General features: G+C 36.1%; 1 protein-coding gene across 1 annotated transcript in view; it reads left to right on the top strand.

Moving 5' to 3' along the window:
• The window catches only part of KCNH8 (potassium voltage-gated channel subfamily H member 8), a 392,473-nt gene that overhangs the window by 211,950 nt on the left and 155,610 nt on the right, over positions 1 to 24,913 (top strand). The window contains exons 4-5 of the mRNA XM_068547302.1: positions 1,242 to 1,369; positions 6,502 to 6,742. Of these exons, the coding sequence (XP_068403403.1) occupies positions 1,242 to 1,369; positions 6,502 to 6,742 (369 nt within the window). The remainder of the gene's footprint in view (positions 1 to 1,241; positions 1,370 to 6,501; positions 6,743 to 24,913) is intronic.

The raw sequence follows: 24,913 nt of genomic DNA, 5'->3' as shown, positions 1-24,913 counted from the left end.
GACATAAACATGTTGGAAGAAAGCAGACATAGATTTTTTAAAATAATTTTTGAGTGAAGACAATTTGGTTATGCAGGACATAAAGTCTAGACACCAAAAATTTATAGATGATAAGTCTGACAACATAAAAAATGTAAAATTTTTATACAGCATAAATAAAAATCCAAGGTCAAGTAACAAAAGGGGAACATTGTCAACAGCATATGTGATAAGAAAATGGTAACTAATATACAAAGAGCTCATGCAAATAAATAGAAAGTACCAACTTAATTTCAAAATAGGCAAAAATAATATGAATAGACTTCATAAGAATAAATGCAATTGGACAATAATATTTAAGTGAATGCTTATCCACACTCATCATTTTAAAAATGCAACTTCAAACAATGTTATGGCATCTTTCAGCTATTAAAATGTTAGGCTACTCTTATTTTATATTTCATAATTTTGATGTCTGTGGTAAAGTAGGCACATCCACTCAATGTTGCTGGGAGTGTAAGTTGCAGGAATTAAATTTGGAATATGTATACCAAAATTTGAAATGTACATATCAATTTATTTACTGAATATCTTGGCATACCAATGCACAGCTCTATGCATTTAAGAATATTCATTGCAGGATTATCTACACAGATTTTTTAAAAATCCTGGATAAACCTAAATGTTCATGATAGGGAAATAGTAAAGGAAATAAGACTAGTTATATCCTTAACATGGTACACTCTTAGCTGTAAAAAAGAATGGCAGAGAACGATAATGTGCAAATTAGAAATGATTTACATTACTTTGAAGTGGAAAAAGTAAAATATAAATAGTTTTTATTGCAAACTTCCATTTATGCAAAGAAATAAATATAAATGTGGATATAGCATATGTATTAAATATTTTTCTGGAAAAAATTGAGAAAAAAAGGTTGAAAGTAGAATTAGGGATATGAATGTGGAACAGCCGGAAGGAAGGAGTAAGATTTTTTTGCTTAATGCTTTCCTGAACTCTTTGAAAGTTTCTCTGTGCTCTTGTATGTTTTACTTTAATTAAAAAAAATAATGATGCTAATATGATGATAAAAATAAATAAATTGTAAGGAACTAAAATTAAATTAAATGGCATTAGGAGCCAGCAAATAATTTTAGGTGTTGAAAAGCATGTACTATGTGCTCTTAAGAAGGAACTGCCAAAATGACATTCTTGGGGTCAAATGATACATTCATTGATGCTTAATGAGTTTTATTTTCCCCCAGACAAAGCCAAAGGAAGATCAAGAACAGGGACCCACTTTGATTCAGCCCGGAGACGGAGCCGAGCGGTCCTTTATCACATCTCTGGCCACCTGCAAAGAAGAGAAAAGAACAAATTGAAAATAAATAATGTAGGTGGTGTGTGTGTGTGTACACAGTGAATGCTAGACTTTCCCTTGGTGGCAGTGTTTGATTCACAAAAGAAAGCCTCCAATTACGCATTTATTGGCTTTGCTAGATTTTTTTTCCACTTTGGCTTGTGCTTTCCTATAGAAAACAAACTGGAAAAGGTCAGCAGTCACGAGGCATTTCTATAATAAAAATGATTAATCATAGTGTTATCACAGCATAGAATATTATTTCAGTCAGTACAATATGGTACTAGGGACACTGCAAATGGGACTGGTTACATTTTATGAACAAGTTATATTACACATCCATAGTTTGTTGGTTAAAATTTCTCAGATTTAATTTTAGCTCCATCTATTTTGCACTTTATCTAATTTCACTGAATGCTTTCATCCAGGGGGACCATGAACAAATCAAAGTCATTACTTTATTTGGAAAATTTACATTTTATGCAACACAGAGTTGGAAATTTCACACCTTGGAACTGGGTTTGAAATGACATGCCATATATTATATGGGTTTTTTAAAAGTCACACTCGTAGTAAATTATGGTAGGGCTCCTCTCTGAAACCTGGTGGTTATCTGTCAACTGTGACTATAAAAGGTGACTCTGTAGTGTTTTAAGTGACACACGTCCTCCAGGATTTCACAGTTAATTTTATCATTGGTTCTGAGAACTAAGAGACTTCACTCGGAGATCCAGAGCTCTGTCTGTTTGGTTGTAGATATTCAAAGATGATTTTTCAAATGATGGTAGTGTCATTAATTTGCCTTGTGGAATCTCCAGAACATACAACTTTGGGAGTATATGTGACTATGGGCAGCAGACATCAAGACTCAGGGTCTAACTTGCCAATGGCTTTAGAAAAAGTCATATCAAACAACCATTGCTGTTTTGGAATTGATCTAGATCCCGAGGTTCTGGGAGTTAAGGACACAGGAGAGTCTTTGGCATCTCATTGTACACAAAGAGCTTGAGAGTATCTAATCTGACATATGGATGCTTTGCTAAAGCAGTCATGCATCAGACACACAAAGTATCTGCTTACCTGATTTTAGCAAAGATGCATGAGCCCAGGTGTAGAGCACGATCTGACATGAAAGCGCTGCCAACCTGGTTCTGCTTCAGTGGGATTCCCCTCTGGAAGCCAGACAAGCCATTTCCATCTCTTTGTGCTCCAGGACCATCACTCATGTTCGTGCTGATCTGCCACGCACCACTGTTAAGAGTCACATTCTGTTTAGTTTGTCTTGGCTTAATATAAAGATTGTCTAGGGACACCCGTATGTCACATTGGTTTCCTGAGAGTCCAGGGATAGACTTCAAACCGTGCACACCACTAGATCTCTGAATCCTTCCCCTGGTTCCTCGTTATACCTGCCTTCAGTTACCAAGTCAGCCTTAGTGACAGTAAACAAGTTCTAGGAAGAAACAAAGGTAACCACACCTGGGGTTGATTCTATGAAAGCCAGCCAGCAAAACATCTAAACAAATATTAGTCTGAGATTCTGTAATGCTGAAAGATGACACTCTTCTAGCATTTAGTCCAGAGTCATTTAAATGTACCAAGTATTAGTGAGCTTAAAAATGCATTCACAGGACATGCTGTTTTTCCCCTTTTGATTCAACAAAGTACAGAACAGTACTTAAAAATCTTGTTTAAAAAATCATAACTCCCACCACTTGGCTAATTTGCTAAATTGCATTTATTTAAGAAGTACAAATATCAGGGTGGAGCATTAAAATAATACATGGTAAGGAAGGGTGTCAAATCAGCACAGTGAATCTGACAATACAGGTAACATCTTATTTCTGAAAAGGAAATGTGGAATCAGGACTGGCCCTGTTCACCATCTCTTTTCAAGGAGAACAGGGCAGAGTGACTAAAGGACAACAGAAAGAGAGAAGAGGGAAGAGGAAACAATGATCTGAATGGTTTACTGGCTAGACTATCAGTCTTTGGGGAATTCTGGATATGTTAACATTCATGTGCCCAAAAAAAAGACTTCTTAATGTTTTTGTAGCTCTTTGCTATTTACAAATTCCTTTTGCTGTTATCATATCATTTGATCCTTACGGCAAGCCATTACTAGATATGATTTTTATTCGTTCCAATTTAAAGATGGAAAAGAACAACTTATTTGAGATCTCAAAAGTAGAACCAGCAGATGTGGGACCCATCCATGAATCTTCTGACTCAAAGCCACGGTGCTTCTGCCCCTACCTTGCTGCTTCTCTGATACAATTCTGTGGAATAGGAATGTATGATTCAACTCAGAACAAATTAGCTCATCAGGCCATTAGCAAGCTCTGAGAATCAGTATGTAACACCCTTTAATCCTGGCTCTAACTTTGCCACATGGTACCTCTTGGAAAAGGTTTTTAATTTCTGGTTTCCTTGATTTGTTACTCTGTCTATTACATGACATTGGGATGATGCAAATGTCTTCAACCCAAAGATCACATGGGAGCCTTGGGAGCTTGAAGGGACAGTGCTTTAGATGCCCACATATGACCAACAGGGTACTGGGCTGGTAGTCATCGAAGGCATATGCTACCTTGCAATTACTCAGCGTAATGACTGTAGAAACATTTTCCCATCCCTTTGTTCATTTGGATGTTAATTTCAAAGACATGTTGCAAAAATTGTTTAGGAAACAGTTACCTTGATTAGGCTTTGGCCTTAACTACTCTGTTTCAGTTATACATAGCGTAGAGGTTAAACTACTCAAACACCATTGGTACTAAACAATAGGCTTGAAAATTAATAAATAATATATATAACTAACATCGAGGATGGTTGGTTGTATTATTCTTTAGGCAAACTTCATAGGTTTCAGGGTTATAAATAATACGTCTTTTCCCCCTTACTTGCTAAAGGCACACTTCCCAATTGTAAGAAATTTTCTTCCATTCAAAAGGTTTTTGATGAAACTTTACAAATAGAGAAGCAGGAGGAGAAGCACATCTCTTTTTTTCACTCAGGTGATTGTGTCAGGATGTATGCAGAATTTGAATGAAACACCTTTTAAAATTTAAGTCTAATCTGAGATGTATTGGATTCTCAGTATCTTTTAAAATAATTTAAACAATATATTTTAAGTAGCCTATAAAAATGAAATAGTGTGATTTATTTTCTGATTTGTGGAGATAACTATTACATTGCTGACCTTTTTCATCCGCATCACTAATGCTTCATATAATCAACATAATTCAATAAAAAAAATACTTTACTTCTTGAGTTTTCCCAACCTTCACTCCTAGAACTGGCTTCTCCCTCAAATAAAGTAAACATTTCATTTCTGTAACATGATAGAAAAAGACTTATTTGGATAAAAATTGAGATATTCTTCCATGGCTTTTGGTTATGTGTTATTGTAGTAAATATTTGAAAAAAAAATCGTATTGGAATCCATCGTGTCCTATTGTAAATAGAAGTGCTTGTCAACCTTGAGATTTATACTTATGGACCCCAACTCTCTCTTCTCCGATGCACCAGCCTCAGCTTTGATGAGAAGCCCAACATGGGTTACTTTCTTCTTCATTCCTCAGTTTTATGTCATAATCCACCTTTGGAACCTGTTCCTAGAAACCAGAGAATGAGGCAAAGGAGGCAGGTCAAGTCAGGGAATTGAATGGAGCATAGACACGATGGCAGATGGGCATCAAAGAACCATCTGGAAGGAGTGAAGCAGGCCCTCCCTCACCACAAAATCCTGGCTTTATAAGGTGCCCTGTGGGATGAGTGAGACTATTAACAAGAAGTAGAAACGTGTGTTGTAAATGCCTACCAAAGAGAGATGCAAGATAGGAGAGGCATTCATATTAAGGTAGCAGAAATATTTGGGCACTGAGGGTCACCACTAAAGAGCTTGTGTTCCTGATTGCTCTGAACCTTTCTTGAATTTCCAAGTACTTTAGGAATCCCTGAACATATCACATTAACTTGCCCTTCCTTCAATGCCAGAAACAAGAAAACACACTGCGACCTGCAAGTAACAGTATTCAAGAACTTTGAACTGTTCTGTTCATTCAACGTAACTTTCAAATTTAAGTTTCCATTACCTATCTTGTATTTCTCATTAATTGAGGTCAAAGCAAGGTCTGCAAGTATCTGGTCAGAGGCTGTCAAATTGCCACACACGCTATTGTTGGGCCTCCCTTTGTCTCACAGCAATAAAGAGAATTGTTCCTCAATTTGGACTGCTTTCAAAGTGAAGGGCTTTTGCAGTTATAAAAACTCCAGCTATTCTTCTGCATTTAATCAGCTGCACAGTGAACATTGCCTTTCTCCTCCCATGACTTGAATAATAACTGTTAAGTAACTGTTTCTTGCTTTGCCATCTTAACAAGGGCTAGCCAGTGCCAGAATAAATCTATGTCCATCAAGGTTATGAGATTTGGGTTCCCAGCTGGAAACTTCACCAACAACCATAATACAAAATGCAAGTAGTCAGCACAACCTGCTTATAGTTTGAAAGACATGTTAACAGCTATTTACAATTGAATTGATCATATAGCTCTAACCTTTTGAGAAAAAAAATGGTACCTTTGCTGTTATTAGAAGTATTTCAGGCCCAATATATTCTTTAGATAATGACTGTCATCTCAAAACTATAAGTATACGGAATGTCCCCATGACAGTAGGAACATAACTGTATCTTTGTGTTTATAATGTATGGAGGCTTATACTTGCAACTTTGGATGTTTCTAGGTGACATTTTAGGTAGTGATCTTTTTATTCTTCATGAACAAAATCTGGATTAGTCACTTATTAACACTGGTGACTACACTCTGCATATTCCTGTCACTTATAACAAAGATCTCTGCCCGATTTTAACATACTTAAAAGTCTACTTTTTGCATCACCAACTTCTAAAAGTCACTTGTAAGATGTATTGACATTGTTGGGAGATTGGGATTGACATATATACACTAATAGGTATAAAATGGATAACTAATAAGAACCTGCTGTATAAAAAAATAAATAAAATTCTAAAATTCAAAAAAAAAAAATAAAGATGTGTTGACATTGTATGTATAAATAATTCTCCCCATGTGTTTAAGTCTTTGTGTTCCTTATTTCTAATGTTGTGTTTCTCCCTTCTCTCTCCTTTTTGTCTTTATCCACAGAATGTTTTTGTAGATAAACCAGCATTTCCGGAGTATAAAGTTTCTGATGCAAAAAAGTCCAAATTCATACTTTTGCATTTTAGCACTTTCAAAGCCGGCTGGGACTGGCTTATTCTATTGGCGACGTTTTATGTTGCCGTGACCGTACCTTACAACGTTTGCTTTATTGGCAATGATGACCTATCGACAACTCGGAGCACAACAGTCAGTGACATTGCAGTGGAGATTCTTTTTATTATAGGTAAGAACCCACGGCTGTTTTCCTCGGAGATTTGCATAGGGGAAGTAAGTGTGTTCCAGATTTTTCTAACATGAATTTGAACTAAGATCCATTTGCATGGGCATGACTCAGCCTCTGATGCAAATTTTGGAGAAGCACATATTTGGATTTCTGAAAATTGCCTCTTCCAGCTTTCTCACTGTTCCTTTGTTCAAACAGATCTAAACCGATGTTTTTTGTTTCTATCCTTATTTCATCAAAAGTGGGTTGAAAAAGACTTAATGGCTGTTTTGTTTGTGCTGTCAACTTCTATTATGATCTTACCTGTACAGGGTCAGAGATGAGGGTTGGCAAGAACCTATCAGTGGTGTTCTGATAATGGTCCCATCTTGGGCATGTTTCTTCATGCCCATCGTGCTTTTCCGGCAGTTGATGGTGGTTGCCATAGGTGGCCTAGTTGCAGAAGCAACGGATTACATAAACCTTCTAGTCAATCAGGAGAAACCCTGAGTAACTGATTTTAACGAAAGGAGAGGCCCCAAGGGATGTAAGAATATTTATCTCTAGAATATTTGGAATCTCAGTTGAAGCTGCATCTGCTCCATGCTTGTAAGCCTTCTCCTATTTTCCTGTCTCTTAAAGCTTCGTCTTGTTTAGACCAAAGCCCAGCTCTTGCTTGCTCATTCTAGTTCTCCATGAAGGCTCAGATTGACCCCCATGTGGAGTTCCTGACCACCATTAGCAATCTGATTCCTGCATCTTTACCTGGTCATGGTGATGTAGGGTAACATCCTTTTCGTAAAGATGAGTGAATGTTTGGAAAATGTTTTCAAGCAGTAGGTGAACAAGGGAATGAAAAAATGGACCCTAAAAGTTCAAAGAAAAGGAAATAAATAAGTGAGGCAGATCAAAGGTCGTTGCAATGGCAGTGGTACTTTTTTCTCTGTGGAGCTGGTACAGCTTTGGATTCTCCAACTGAAGGTCTCACATGTTTTCTCTGGAAGAGTTTGTATGTTCTTGATGTGGCTTTGGCATCACTGTTAACACTGCACTTCCTGGACACACCCCTCAGACCTACGCTAGGACCCCAACCCCCACCCCAAAGGTGATGACTGTAGTATGTTTAGGCCACTAGATGGCAATGTTGTCTAGTTAGGTAGCTTGGTAAGGCTGCAAACTCAAGGAAACTTATCTTTAATCTTTTTTTTAACTTAAACTACTCTTTATTGGGAAAGTATAACCAAAAGGGATATTAAATCACAGTTAAAAGGCAAGTAACAACATTCCAGTTTGAAAAAGAATTTAAAATGAAAACTGTACAAGGGGCTTTTCAAGATGGCAGTGTAGGAGAAGCCTGAACTCACCTCCTCCCATGGAAACAGCAAATACACAGCTGTATATGGAACAATTTCCTCTGAAAAGAGACCTGAAAACTAGCTGAACAGATCCTTCACAACAAAGGATAAAAGGACCACGTGAAGAAGGTAGGAGAGGCAAAGATTTGGTCTCACCAAAAACCCCACTACTTGTGTGGCAACCCACGACCGGAAGGATCTCACACGTATGGAACTTCTTCCTGAGGAGTGAGGGGGTTCATGCCCAACATCAGGGTTGGGGAACCCTTGAGACCTGTACCTGAGAGACAAGCCCCTCAAACATCTGACTTTGAAAGCCAATGGGGCTTACATCCAGAAGTCTCAAAGGGCTGTAGGGAACAGAGATTCCACTCTTAAAGGGCTCACTCACCGACTTACTCACCCTGGGACCAAGTGTTCAAGCAGCAGTTTGAAAAGTGCCTAGACCATATGAGAAGGAGGTGTATTAGCTAATATTAACGTGTCTGCTGGAGGGGCAGAAGCTGGTGTGGGCTCTCTTCAGAGACTGAGGGACTAGTGGGTGCCAGTTTTGTGCTCTTCTATTTAACTAGTGTTGATGGGCATACCCCACCCCACTAAAGCCACTGGTGCATACTCCTTGATTGCCTGGCTCTGGTGGCCAGGGAAACTTGTGTTTCTGGGCCCCATGGGGCTGAAACAACCAGAGAGACAGTTCTCTGTGCTCTTCCTTGGCCATACTACAGCTCACCAGTACTTCCCAGTGAAGAGCTTATAGACTCACCTGGAACCCTGATTTTTGCAATTGTCACCAGGGGGACACCTCCAAATTGCCTGGTCTAGAGGCCAGTAGGGTTTACAACTGAAGTCTCAGAAGACTGTATATATTTGCATACTTTAAAAGCTGTTGCCTGAGGATCTGACTTCTAGTCAGCCTGAAACTAGGTACTGACTGAGATCCTCCCTTTGGAACATTGACAGGTATTGGCACACCCTCAAGCACTGGGATCTATCAAGAGCCAATCAGGCTGCTTAGACAATCACAAAGGTTTGAGAGACAACCAAGAGGCAAGGTTGGTTGAACAACAAGGTTCATCTCTTACAAAGGCCTCTCCTTCAGGACTGAAAGGAGAATTCATAGAAACAAACACAGTCAGGCAAAATGAGGAAACATAGGAATATGTTCCAAATGAAAGAACAAGATAAAAACCCAGGAAAAAAAAAAAAAAAAACCTTAGTGAAATAGAAATAGTAATCAACTAGGTAAAGAGTTCAAAAGAATGGTCATGAAGATCCTCACCAAACTCAGAAAAGAATGGATAAACATAGTGAGAATTTTAACAAAGAGATAGAAAATGTAAGAAGGCACATGACTGAAGAATATAATAGTTGAACTGGAAAATACACTAGAGGGATTCAACAGCAGACTAATTGAAGCAGGAGAAAGAATCGGTGATCTGGAAGACAGGGTAGTGGAACTCACTCAAAGAGAAGAGCAAAAAGAAAAAAAAAAAATTGTGGCACTATTTACAATAGCCAGGACATGGAAGCAACCTAAATGTCCATCAACAGATGAATAGATAAAGAAGATGTGGTACATATATACAATGGAATATTACTCAGCCATAAAAAGGAATGAAATTGGGTCATTTGTAGAGACGTGGATGGACCTAGAGTCTGTCATACAGAGTGAAGTAAGTCAGAAAGAAAAAAAACAAATATCATATATTAGCACATATATGTGGAATCTAGAAAAATGGTACAGATGAACCTATTTGCAGGGCAGGAGTAGAGATGCAGACATAGAAAACGAACATGTGGACATGGGGGGAAGGGGAGTGGGACAAATTGGGAGATTAGGATTGACATATACACACTACCATGTGTAAAATTGATAGCTAGTGGGAACCTGCTGTATAGCCCAGGGAGCTCAGCTCAGTGCTCTGTGATGACCTAGATGGGTAGGATGGAGGGGTTGGGAGGGAGGTCCAAGAGGGAGGGGATATAGGTATACATATAGCTGATTCACTTCATTGTACAGCAGAAATTAACACATTGTAAAGCAACTATACCTAAATAAATAAATAAGTGGAAATAGCTTAAGCGATCTATGGGATAACATCAAGCAAAATAACATTTGCATTATAGAGGGTTCAGAAGGAGACGAAAAAGAGAAAGGGACAGAAAACTTATTTGAAGAAATAATGGCTAAAAACTTTATTAACTGGGGAAGGGAACAGACATCCAGATTCCAATCCAGAGAATTCCAAAAAGATGAACCCCAAAAGATCCATACCAAGGCACATTATAATTAAAATGTCAAAAGTTAAAGAGAGAATCTTAAAAGCAGCAGGAGTAAAATGACTTGTTGTGCACAAGGGCAGCCCCATAAGATTATAAGCAGATTTTTCAGGAGAAACTTTACAGGCCAGAGGGGAGTAACACAATATATTCAAAGTGCTGAAAGGGGAAAACTTCCAACCAAGAGTAATCTACCCAGTGAGATTGTCATCCAAAATCAAAGGAGAGATAAACAGTTTTCCAGACAAGCAAAAGCTAAAGTTCACACCACTAAAATGACTCTATAAGAAATGTTAAAGGGACCTCTAAAGGTACTAATTAGTAACCAAAAAAAAAAAAAAAAAAGAAAACATTTTATCAGTAAAGGTAAATATTTATAGTAAAGGTAGTATTTAGGCATTTATAAAGCTGTTATAAAGGTTAAAAGATAAAAGTAGTAAAAATAGCTATATGTACAATAATTAAGGAATACACAAAATAAAAAGATGTAAATTATGACATCAAAAAGAGAAAACATGGAGGGGTAGTAAAAATATGGAGTTTTAGAATGTACTCAAACTTACCTTGCTATCAACTTAAAATAGGCTGTTATTTATATATAGGCTGTCATATGTGAGTATTATGGTAATCACAAAGCAGAAGCCTGTAGTAGATACCCAATAGATAATGAGAAAGGAATCTAACCATAACAGCAAAGAAAACCACCAAAGCACAAGGGAGGAGAACAAGAGAAGAAAAAAACAGAGAAGAACTACAAAACAGTCAAAAATCAATTAACAAAACAGCAATAAGTACATACCTATCAATAATTACATGTTCATGGATTAAATCTTCCAATCAAAAGACATAGAGTGGCTGAATGGATAGATAAGACCCATCTACATGCTGCCTATAAGAAACTCACTTTAGACGTAAGAACACACACAGACTGAAAGTGAAGGGATGGAAAAGTTGTTTCACACAAATGGAAACCAAAAGAAAGTTGGGGTATCTATACTAGACAAAATAGACTTTAAAACAAAGATGGTGGGCTTCCCTGGTAGCACAGTGGTTAAGAATCCACCTGCCAATGTAGGGGACATGGGTTCGAGCCCTGGTCCGGGAGGATCCCACATGCTGCGGAGCAACTAAGCCCATGCACCACAACTACTGAAGCCTGCTCACCTGGAGCCTGTGCTCCACAACAGGAGAAGCCACCGCAATGAGAAACCTGCACACCTCAATGAAGAGTGGCCCCCACTCACCACAACAGAAGAAAAAGTCTGCACACAGCAAAAAAGACCCAAAAATAAATAATAAACAAAAAAATAAATTAAAAAAAAAATTAATATAAAAAATAAAACAAAGATGGTAATAAGAGACAAAGACAGGTATTACATAATGAGAAAGGGATAAATCCAACAAGACAATATAACATTTGTAAATATTTATGCACCCAACATAGGAGCACCTAAATATACAAAGCAAATATTAACAGACCTAAAGGGAGAAATAGACAGCAATACCATAATACTAGGGAACTTTAATATCCCACATACATCAATGGATAGATCATTCAGAAGAAAATCAATAAGGAAGCATTGGCCTTAATACATTAGATCAGATGCAATGAATGAATACATATATACAGAACATTCCATCCAAAAGTAGCAGAATACACATTCTTCTCAAGTGCACATGCAATATTTTCCAGGAGAGATCATATGTTAGGCCACATAACAAGCCTCAATAAATTAAAGAAGATTGAAGTCATATGAAGCCTTTTTTTCTGACCACATGGTATGAAACTAGAAATCAATTACAAGAAAAATACTGGGGAAATCTCAAATATGTGGAGAGTAAACAAATGCTACTGAACAATGAAAGGGTAAATGAGGCAAGCCAAGGTGAAATTTTAAAATACCTTGAGACAAATAAAAATGAAAATACAACATACCAGAATCTATTGAATGCAACAAAAACAGTTTCAAGAGGGAAGGAAGTTCATAGTGATTCAAGCTTACCTCTAGAAACAGAAGAATCTCAAATAAACAACCTAACTTTACACCCCAAAAAAACTAGAAAAAGAACAAAGCCCAATGTTAGAAAAAGGAGGAAAATAATAAACATTAGAGAAGAAATAAATGAAGTAGAGACTAAAAAGACAATGGAAAAGATCAATAAAACTAGGAGCTGGGTCTTTGAAAAGATAAGCAAAATTGACAAACCATTAGCTAGATTCAGTAAAAGAAGAAAAGAAGAGAGAGAAACTCAAATAAAAGCAGAAATGAAACAGGAGAAGATACAACTGATACCAAAGAAATACAAAGGGTCATAAGGGACTACTATGAACAATTATATGCCAAAAAATTGGCTAACCTAGAAGAAGTGGGTAAATTTCTAGAAACATACAATCTTCCAAGACTGAATTATGAAGAAATAGAAAACCTGAATAGACAATTTACTAGTAAGGAGATTGAGTCAGTAATCAAAAACCATCCAAAAAACAAAAGTCCAGGACCAAATGGCTTCCCTGGTGAATTCTACCAAGCACTCAAAGAAGATGTAATACCTATTTTTCTCAAACTCTTACCAAAAATTGAACTCATTCTATGAGGCCAGCATTACCCTAATACTGAAACAGACCAGGGCACCACACACACAAAACAAAGAAAATTATAGACAAATATTCCTTACAAACATAGATGTAAAAATCCTCAACAAAATATCAGCAAAGCAAATTCAACAATACATTATAAGGATCATACACCATGACCAAGTGGGATTTATTTCAGGGATGTAAGAACAATTCAACATCTGAAAAACAATCACCGTGATACACCCCATTAACCAAATGAAGGATAAAAATCATATGATGGTCACAACAGATGCAGAAAGAGCACTGGAAAAAAGCTAATATTCATTATGATAAAAACTCTTAACAAAGTGGGTATAGAGGGAATGTACCTCAACCTAATAAAGGCCATATATGATAAGCCCATCATAGTATGTTAGCTAAAGCTTTTCCTCTAAGATCAGGAACAAGACAAGAAAACCCATTCTAGCCACTATTTTTCAACATAATATTAGAAGTCCTAGCCAGAGCAATTAGGCAAGAAAAGGTAATAAAAGTCATCCAAATTGGAAATGAAGATGTAAAACTTTCATTATTTGCACATGACATAATTTTGTATGTAGAAAAATCTTAAAGACCCCACCAAAAAACTATTAGAACGAATAAATTAATTTGGGGAGGTTGTGGGGTACAAAATCAATTTACAAAAATCTGTTCCATTTTTATACACTAACAGTGAACTATCAGAAAGAGAAATTAAGAAAACAATTCCACTTACAATTGCATAAAAAAGAATAAAATACCAAGGAATAAATTTAACCAAGGAGGTAAAAGACCTGTACACTGAAATCTATGAGACGTTGATGTAAGAAATTGAAGACACAAATAAATCAAAAGATATTCTATGCTCAAGGATCAGAAGACTTAATATTGTTTAAATGTCCATATTGCCCAATCAATCTACAGATTCAAGACAACCTCTATCAAAATTCCAAGGGCATCTTTCATAGAAAAGAATATACAATCCTAAAATGTGTACAGAACCACAAAAACCCTGAATAGCTAAAGCAATCTTGAGTAAAAAGAACAAAGCTAGAGATATAATGCTCCCAGATTTCAAACTATGTTACAAAGCCATAGTAATCAAAACAGTATAAAACATTATAAAACACACAAAGATCAATAAGACAGACACATAGGTCAATGGAACAGAATAGAGAGCCCAGAAATAAACTCACACATATATGATCAATTAATTTTCAATAAAGAGGGCAAGAATAGTCAATGCACAAAGGACAGTCTCTTCAATAAATGGTGTTAGGAAAACTGGACAACCCCATGCAAAATTATGAAAATAGTCTACTATCTTATACCATGTACAAAAATTAACTCAAATTGATTAAAGAGTTGAATGTAAGGCCTGAAACCATAAAACTCTTAGAAGAAAACGTGGGCAATGAACTCCTTGACATCAGTCTTGATAAAGACTTTTTGGATCAGACACCAAAGTCAAGGGCAACAAAAGCAAGAGTAAACAAGTAGGACTACATCAAACCAAAAAACTTCTGCACAGTGAAGGAAACCATCAAAAAAATAAAAAATAAAAGGGCGACCTAATGAATGGGAGAAGATATTTGCAAATCATATATCAATAGGAGGTTAATATCCAAAATATATGGAGAACACATACAACTCAATAATAGAAAAACAAGCAATTAAAAATTGAGCAGAGGATATGAACAGACATTTTCCATCGCTAATCATTGGGGAAATGCAAATCAAAACCACACTTGTTAGGATGGTTATTATCAAAAAGACAAGACAAGAAATAAGTATTGGTGAGGATGTGGAGAAAAGGGAACCTCATTCACTGTTGGTGGGAATGTAAACTGGTGCAGCCACTATGGAGAGCAGTATGGAGGTTCCTCAAAAAATTAAAAATAGAACTACTATAAATTCCAGCAATTCCACTTTCTGGTACTTATCTGAAGAAATCAAAAAGACTAATTCAAAAAGATATATGTACCTCTATGTTCGTTGCAGCATTATTTACAATATCCAAGATACAGAAACAACCTAAGTTTCCATGGATGGGTGACTGGATGAAAAAAGTTGTTGTGTATACAGTCAACCCTCCATATCTGTGGGTTCCACAGCTGCAAATTCAACCAACTGTGGATCAAAAGCACATGAGAAAAAAAGTTTTTAGAACTTTCCATGAAGCAGAATTTGAATTTGTCACACACCAGCAACCGTTTACATCACATTTACATTGTACTTACGACTATTTGCACAGCACTTACATTATATTAGGTATTGTAAGTAATCTAGAGATGACTTAAAGTATATGTGAGGATATGTGTAGGCTATATGCAAATACTATGCCATTTTGTATGAGACGTGAGCACCTGCAGATTTTGGTATCCTTGGGGATCCTGGAACCAATCCCCTACAAATACCGAGGGGCAACTGTTTATACAGTGGAATAATACTCAGCCATAAAAAAATGACATATTGCTATTTGCAAAAACATGGCTAGATCTTGAGGGTATTGCACTATGGAAAACCAAACCAATAGATAGAGAACAGATCAGTGGTTGCCATAGAGGGAGTATTGGGAGGTGGACACAATGTGTGAAGGGGTCAAGAGTTACAAACTTTCAGTTATAAAATTAAAAGGTCATGGGTATCTAATGTACAGCATGGTGAGTACAGGCAATAATACTGTACTGCATATTTGAAAGGTGCCAAGAGAGTAGATCTTAGAAGTTCTTATCACAAGGAAAAAATTTGTGTAACTTTGTATGGTGACAGATGGTAACTAGATTTTTTGTGGTGATCATTTCACAGTATATACAAATATCAAATCATTATGTTGTATACCTGAAACTAATATAATGTTATATGTCAATTATACCTCAATTAACAAAGAAGAAAGGGAAAATCATAGAAAAGGGGTGTGTCCATATGCCAGTCCATTGTTTTTATTTATTTATTTATTTAGATAACATTCTTTTTTTTTTTTTTTTTTTTTTTTTTTTTACAGTGGGTCCTTGGTTATCTGTTTTAAATATAGCAGTGTGTACATGTCAATCCCAAGCTCCCAGTCTATCCCTCCCTCACACCCTTGCCCCCTGGTAACCATAAGTTCATTCTCTTAAGTCCGTGAGTCTGTTTCTGTTTTGTAAATAAGTTCATTTGTATCATTTTTTTTAGATTCCACATGTAAGCGTGATATCATATGATATTTGTCTTTCTCTGTCTGACTTACTTCACTTAGTATGACCATCTCCAGGTCTATCCATGTTGCTGCAAATGGCATTATTTCATTCTTTTTAATGGCTGAGTAATATTCCATTATATATCTATACCACATCTTTTTTATCCATTCATCTGTTGATGGACACTTAGGTTGCTTCCATGTCTTGGCTATTGTAAACAATGCTGCAATGAACATTGGAGTGCATGTATCCTTTTTGAACCATGTTTTTCTCTAGATATATGCCCAGGAGTGGGATTGCTAGATCTTAAGGTAGCTCTATTTTTAGTTTTTTAAGGAACCTTCGTGCTGTTCTCCATAGTGGCTGTAACAATTTACATTCTGTTAGTTTTATATCATTTTACTTTGCTAACCTTTGATGCCTTCTGCCACCCACCCAAGACAGACATAAATTAGGACTCTAAAAATGCTCCTCATGACCTTGTCAAAGTTCTCATGAACTTGGGCAATCATTCAACATACCTAAGCCTGAGTATCTGCTTAACGAGTATTTATTATCATTATTATTTTTTTCAACTCTGTCATAGAGACAAGGTTATATCTTGGAACTTTATTTCCCACTCTTCCTGGTTCTTAGATATTGGACATTTCTAGGGCTTAGAAGCCATTTCTGGTACTACCTATTCATTGACAGATGATGACTTGTTTACACTCAGGAGAACTGACACCTGTGAGAAAGATATAAGGTGGGTTTTTTTCTTTCTTTTAGGCTGATTTCCTCTGCTAAACTAATAGAGTCTGGCTTGCCCCTCTGAGAGTTGCCCCTAAATCTTCTGCTGTTCTTTCTTACTGCCATTTCTACTGTGCTCCAGGCAGCAAGATGTTTTTCTAGGTAAAAAATACCCATCTCTTACTAGTTCCATGACAAAAGAATGGAAACTCCACTCCTGTTTTTATGCAGTTTAGCTTCTACAAAGATGACTTTATAATTTGGTATTTGGGTTTGCCAACAGTTTAAGTATAACTCCTGTCTGGAATCCCTAGTTAACTGACTTATTTTTATAAGCACTAAAAACTTCTCTGCTCTTCTACTGTTATCCTCCTGCTCTTTCTTCTAAATGTAGAGGAGTTTAAACTCCTCTACATTTTATTATAACATATTTGGAAAAATAATTTAAGCTAACCTTTCTCAAAGTATGTTTCCCAGAACTTTTATACTATGAAATATTTCACAAAGGTGGCCTAAAAATGACCACTGAGAAAGAAGTCAAAATATAAGGAATAAAAAAATGTATTGCCTCTAACAATGTATTTTTATGATACTAAGACAGTGTTTATACCATTTAAAATTTATTAAATTGGTATGTGCAATAAAACCCATATGTATATTTAACATTGTTTATATTCTATTTATAGAATAGTGTATTCTATTCTCTAAGTTGGCATCTTATAGTCAACTGGGTCAGAATTGTTAAGAAGTAGTTTAACAAGAGGTTTGGGAAGGTTATGTTTTCATATAGCAACAGGTATAGGTTATTTGTACCACTCTATACAAATGAGATTATTTTCTAAATGGGGAAAAATTAAATGTTCCATGAAAAATAAATACATAGTCAAAATGAAAGTTGGGAGATACTATATCTCTTTAGGAGATTTATAATGTACTTTAGCATTATAAATCTTCTGAGAAAATCAGTGATAAAGGAATCTGTTTAACTGTGATTAATCCAGCATCTCCTAAATTTATTTTTACCTCTCAGCTCATTCTTCTCTGACCACTCAGTAACCCTCTTTTGGGAAGACTGACTCAAAAACAATCTTCCCTGATAGGTTCACCATAAAGAAAGCATCTGAGTGTAATTATGCTTGTCAGAATATAAATATGAATGGTGAGCTTGAATCTCTCCTAACTACTCTCTTCCTCTTCAGATAAATTGTTTGTAAGCCACATTGGTCCTTTAGGATCAATAGGGCACAAGGCTTGGCTGTAAGTTACAAAGTGGTTACAAAATTACTTTTAGTTTGAAAACCATCATGTATAACTTAGCTGCTGATTCAAAGCCTTACAAACTTAAAATGAGAAGTGACCTACTGGTAATGTATCTAATTCAGTCTTTCTTACTTTATAGGTGAGAAACTGAGCCCTAGCGCCAAAAGCCCCATAACTAACGGATGGCAGACTCGGGTCTCCTGGTTGTTAGATCAGGTTTCTGAAGAGTTCATAATCATGATGCCATTTTCTGAAAAATTCCACTCAACTTGCTTTCCTTTATTAATAGCAATGAAGCAGAAAATTAGAGAAAGAATACCAACTTCCTTCTCTTTTTTTTCCATGAATGAAGAAATTAATAGTTTGAATGTCTGAAATCTTGGTTGTAAAACTTCCCCATTTCCTAACAACCCAAGGAACCCAATTTTGTGCAGGCAACAGTATGCCCAGGCCCAGGGAATTAATGATGAGTATTCTAAGCCAGGGGGAATTCCCTTCCCCTTAGCTGTTTCAGGAGCAGGGGTGAGTATGTGACCGATTCTGTCCTTTAAGAAATAGATTGTTTCTGTGGGGCTTCTTGGAAATCACTTTTCCCCTGAAAAAAAGAAGAGAGACATGTGTGGGAAAAATATTCGTGTCCCTTTTCCTTCATTTCCCCCTGTGATGTGTGAATGGAAGAATATGTTGTGTGTGACTACTGCAGTCATCCTTAATTATTAGGAGAGATATAGGAAAGACATGGATGGCAGAGCAGGAAGCTGAAATTTTGCACCTCTGAACTCTTTGCCAAGTGATATAATAAAGCTCCTATTATTAGAACCACTGGCAATTGGATATTCTGTTACTGATAACTCTCTCACTCTAAAAATAAAAAATAAATTACAACGCTATTATCCATGACCCCTTGTACTGGACAATTTCAGAAATTCTAAGATATATGTGTTCCAAAGAAATAGAATGCTCTTTCTTCTGACCTGTCATTTCACTGTGAGCCTATCTAGCAGGTGGTTTGCACGTACTTCTTATCTGCTGCTATAACCACAAAGGCTTAGAAGTATAGGCTACGCCATAAATCTATAACTCTGATTGACTTGGTCTCTCTAAGAAGTCCTCAGAAAGCTACAGGGTCAAAGGAAACAAGGTATGCAACTGAACTTTCTGTTTTTCTGCATTTACCTTAGTCATAAAAGGACAGTTGACAGTTGTGTGAGATAAAGGGCAATCCTACCCTGTGTAGTCCTGTCCAGGTCTGAACATCTAACATCCTCACCCACTAACCACCAGCAGGGCTCCCCAATTATTATGACAATGCCAAACACCCCATGCATATCCGAAAGGCATTTTTTTCTCAGTGTTATATGTTTAAGGTTACACTCTGTTGATTTAGGTAGCTCCAGTTCATTGGCTCTCAGTGGGAACAGTATCACACGTAACGACCGTTTTAGAAATACGCGGGTTTGACCTTAATTCATTAATCATCACAACCATCATTTGGTATTTATTTAGTGCTTTTAGATCACCATTTACATATTTTCAAATGATTTTACCCCCAACTAATGAACAGAATTCCTGTAAGTGCCATATTTCTTATGAGCATATATCTATATTTTCATCATTTCGGATTATTTTATTTCTTTCTCCTTTTGTCTGCAGTTCTTTGTTAACCAATGCTTCTGTTCACCTACATGTCACCAAATTTTGCTATCTCAGACTCTTTATTTCTTCATATCGTTTAGTTTTAATTATAACCTTGTGACATAATTAAGGCAGGTCAATCTGTTTATACATAAGAAGGAAAGGGGGAAAAACAATAAGGAATTTATTCAAGATCTAGCTAATTGCTGACCAAGCCTGGATTAAAACCCATTTGTAAAATGGGAAAAATAGTAGCATTATTGTGAGGATTTAGTGAAGTAATTGTATCAAGAAATCACTCACTGTTCAGTCAGTAGTGATGAGTATTCTCAATAATGTCACCAAGCCCATATTTCCTTGGTTTGTTTTAATACTATTTTCAGAAAATCAGGACTCTTTAATACATACTGAAAATCCAGCTAATCATGACAATAAAGTAGACCAGAATATTCCACATCCTTAGCTTTCAGGAACACAGGTATCTGGGGAATCATTTACCACTTAAAGGGTATAAGTCTTTATAGCTTCTCCTACAGACTTGGCTCACCATCCTTTTAGAAAAACCGAGAGAAGATCTCAAATACTATCACCTTACATCTACCTAAGTCAAGCATCCTTAATCTGCAGTGCTGTGGTCTGGCATGCATCAAATGATTCCCAAACAATATTAAAGGCAATTATTCCCGTGTCTTTTTCCATCCAGTCTTTCATCAGCACTTTTAGGAACAAGGAACTGAGCTGATCTGCATTTCAGCCCCTCTTCCTTTTTCCTGCCCAGCTCTGATGAGGCCTGAGAGCAAAAGCTGGGCTTCCAGTTACACCATCGAGAAGGAAGATATTAGCTAAAGCCTTAATCCCCAGCTTTAGAGTGACTGACTTGTCTATACAACAACTTTATAATTTTACTGGATCTGTGTTCAGTTTCTAATAGTATTTTTAAATACATGTTTGCTTTGTAAAACTTCTCCCCAAACCCCCTGTTTGTTGTGCACAATCTTTATAAATATGTCTTTTTTTCGATTTAATGTAGAACCAAGGAATAAGTTTCTTACCTCATTCAACTCCAGTTCAAAACCCAAGCCTCAAAGGAAGTACTTTAATTCTTTCAGCATTCTTGAGTATCTTTTTCTGTTAAGGGAATATAAATAAATCTCAGTGGTGGAACCTGAAAGAGTATAGACATTTTACTGCTATTTTATTGTACAAGCAAACCCCAACTTACACTCATTTTCCTGAAAAGTGCAAAGATGTCATTTCCCCCTTTAGTTAAATGCCTTAAAAGTAAAGATACAGACTTTGATACTGGAGGGAAAGACTTTGAAGAATAAATAAAGTTGAAATTTCATGGTGATGATGGAATTACAATAAATTTTACCACTGAATGATTTGGGCATCCTGGTATTCCTGGACTACATATTTAGAAGGTTTGGGTAGTTGGCACCCATTTATCTCTTAGCATTTGAGTCCTTCCCTCCCATCGTCTCTCCCTCTGTCAGTCCCATTCTTCCTGTTAGTCTCATCCTGCCTTTCAAACATAGGGTGGCAACGAAAGTCCACAAAGCCATACATCCCCATATATACATACCTGCAGCCCCATAACCCAAAGCCTTAAGTATGTTGAGTTATCCCATTTAGCCATTCACACTGATCTTGGATGGAGTCATAGGGTCTCTAACAGTAACTCAAGATGACATTCATAGCCAGGGCTCAGGTTTGACCCTTGTCCCACGCGGCCATTCGAACCCAACTACAAGAGTATTAACAGTGCCTACATTCACAGATAACATATTTGGAGTATCAGATAAATGAAATGTATTGTACTGAACATTAACCATTGGCTAGAAATGAATCAGGGCCCATTTGACTACTATTTTCTGCTGACTATCTCTAAGCCTGAGGATATAGCAATAATTAAACCAAAAAAAGAAAATTACCCTACCCCTTCAGATTCCCAGAGAAGTATACCATATCCAGTGTCTTACCTCAAAACTGGAGAGATTTTATATGTCAGAATGCCTTGGGGGAAAAAAGAAAGCACACTGAAAAGTAAGGTACTACTTTTTCAATTTCATCACTGTTATTAGGAGTTCCAAAATAAGTTGGCTTAAAAATATCTACTTAAGCACTTAAACAAAAACTAAAATTGCATTTATTTTACAAAAAAACTATATTTCAATTATTGCTTCTTTAAGCTTTTCACATGAAGTGCTTTGATAAATCAACTATTGATATGTGACCATTGTATTTTCCTTAACCATGTGAAACTGCAAAGCAGAGTGCTTCTTCATTTGATTGGTTCAAAAATAGCAATTCATATTTTCCTTAGGCTAGAATAATAAGTTTATGTTTCATTATTAAAAGTACTTTATTCACCATCATTTCCTATTAGACACGTAGAGTTTTGGAAATATTCTGACCATTCTTTGCTATAAACAAAATCATCTGCAATGACAATGTTCTAACAATAACAATATTTTGTTCTACAAAAAAATTAGACTTTCAAGACATTTTCTTTTGATTAGTTTAATTTCTCCTCTGTGGATATATTATGCTAAGTATATAAACTTTAAAATAGAAACAGTGAAGAGAAACAAATGGTCTTCAGACACACCCATTCCAATACAACCACTCCAACATTAAAGCTTTCTGGTTGCTATTTTCTCTGTTTCTTTTCACGTGGTTGTAATCGTAGTCTACACAAATTTTGGTGCCCCTTTTTTCACATAAAATTTTAATATAAATGTTTCTCTGTGCTTTATAAATATTTATAAACATTGAGTAGTTGCATGATATTCCATCATGTAAGTGAACTATTCTTTGTACTTAACTGTGTCTTAGTTGTTACATATTTAGAAAGATTTTTATTTTTTGCCCCTCAAATAAAAAATTGTAATGAACATCTGTGTGAAAAATATACTCATTCACTACCAAATCTATATTGAATGCCCATTGTTTGTCATGCACTGTTTTAGATGTTGATAGAGCGGTGAAACGAATTTATAATCTAATAGGAGACAAACAGGAAAGAAAACAAATAAGTACGATATATATAGCATGTCAGAAAGTGGTGAGTGGCATGGAGAAAAATAAATCAGAGAAGGGGGAAGAAATGGGCTGCAATTTTAAGTGAAGTGGTCAGGAAAGTGACTTCAGAAATGACATTTAGATAAAGACAGAAGAGAATCAAGGAACAAATGTACGTCTTGATGAACATTCCAAGCAAAGAGAGTACCAAATGCAAAAGACCCTACTCCTGTGGTTAGAATTATCTTAAGGAGTAGAATTGTTGGGCCAAAAATATTAATATACGCAGTTTATAACACATTTTTTATTTTTTAATTACGTTTTCCTTAGAGCATTTTTTGGTAGTAAAACTCTAGTTGGAATGCAATTTTTTCATGCTCATATTTTTTTTACAGTAGTAGCCCTTGTAAGAAGTTCTAGGTGCATATTTCTTTCTGAATTTTTAAAATACTTTATAGTCATTTAATAGAGTAATTCAGACAAAATAATTTATCCATATTGTATTATTGTTCTTTATTCCTTTTTTTCTTAGGAGATCAGATATACATGAAAAATAGAGCTGTATTTGCCTGACAAATATAAAACTTATTTCACAATGTACCTGAATTATTTTTAAATCTGAAACATTTGTGAGATGGCAAACGTGGAGGAAAATTGTCTTAGCACACATCCGAGAAGGATGCTGCCTGTGACTTCCAGATTACTGTAAATAGACTATGAGAAGGAGCACGAGATCATAAAATATGAAACAATAGTGCTTGTTTTGAACGAGGTAAGGAAATTAAGAATGGAATATTACTAAAGTTAGAAACCCAAAAGAAAATGGTGAGTTCTTGATTTAGAAACTTATTGCAGAGAAATTAGTTTTTTTTTCCATTTGCCTCTTACACAAACGTGAACTCTGCTATGTCATTCTCAACCCACTTTTTCAAGTATGTTTTCTTGCAGTATATAAAAAAGATTGACGTTCTCTAAGTAAAAATGGCCTTATTTATGTGGCTTATATTTCCCATTTCAATTCATGCACTTAGATTTGCCATTGGAATAATCTTTACTCCCATTACCCCCATTGTTTTAAGATAAATACACAAATAATTTAGAAAACCAAATACACATTGAATATATTGAGAAGTTGTTTAAAGATTTTAAATACTTGAAAACATTATGGTCACCTGGGCCTAGGTTTAATTCACTATGTATTATTAAATTGATTAAATATTCGTTGGGGATCAATATAATGTCACCCAAGTGATTGCGCATGGCAGTTCCTCATCAGAGCATACAAGGCCCTTCATCGTCTAGACCCTGCATCTCTATCCTTTGACCTATCACCGCATGCTCCTCTTTTTTGTGGCTCCAGCCACATCAGACAACTTGCAGTCCCTCAGCTGTGTCATTCCTCACATTCTTTGTATTTTCACATTCTCTGTATTTTCTACTCTCAGAAAAAAATGGCAGGACATCTGCTTAGCTCCTCTTTACCCAAGCAGATTCTCCTTATTCTTTTCTTTTTTTTTAATTCTTTTTAATCAGTCATCAATTTTATACACATCACTGTATACATGTCAATCCCAATCACCCAATTCAGCACACCACCATCCCCACCCCACCGCAGTTTTCCCCCCTTGGTGTACATACGTTTGTTCTCTACATCTGTGTCTCAACTTCTGCCCTGCAAACCGGTTCATCTGTACCATTTTTCTAGGTTCCACATACATGCGTTAATATACGATATTTGTTTTTCTCTTTCTGACTTACTTCACTCTATAAGACAGTCTCTAGATCCATCCACGTCTCAACAAATGACTCAATTTCGTTCTTTTTTATGGCTGAGTAATATTCCATTGTATATATGAACCACGACTTCTTTATCCATTCGTCTGTTGATGGGCATTTAGGTTGCTTCCATGACCTGGCTATTGTAAATAGTGCTGCAATGAACATTGGGGTGCATGTGTCTTTTTGAATTATGGTTTTCTCTGGGTATATGCCCAGTAGTGGGATTGCTGGGTCATATGGTAATTCTATTTTTAGTTTTTTAAGGAACCTCCATATTGTTCTCCATATTGGCTGTATCAATTTACATTCCCACCAACAGTGCAAGAGGGTTCCCTTTTCTCCACACCCTCTCCAG

This window comes from Eschrichtius robustus, chromosome 6 (assembly GCF_028021215.1).
Source record: "Eschrichtius robustus isolate mEscRob2 chromosome 6, mEscRob2.pri, whole genome shotgun sequence".
Taxonomy (NCBI): domain Eukaryota; kingdom Metazoa; phylum Chordata; class Mammalia; order Artiodactyla; family Eschrichtiidae; genus Eschrichtius; species Eschrichtius robustus.
Note: the sequence above shows the minus strand (reverse complement) of the source record. Positions and strands in the feature narration are given on the sequence as shown.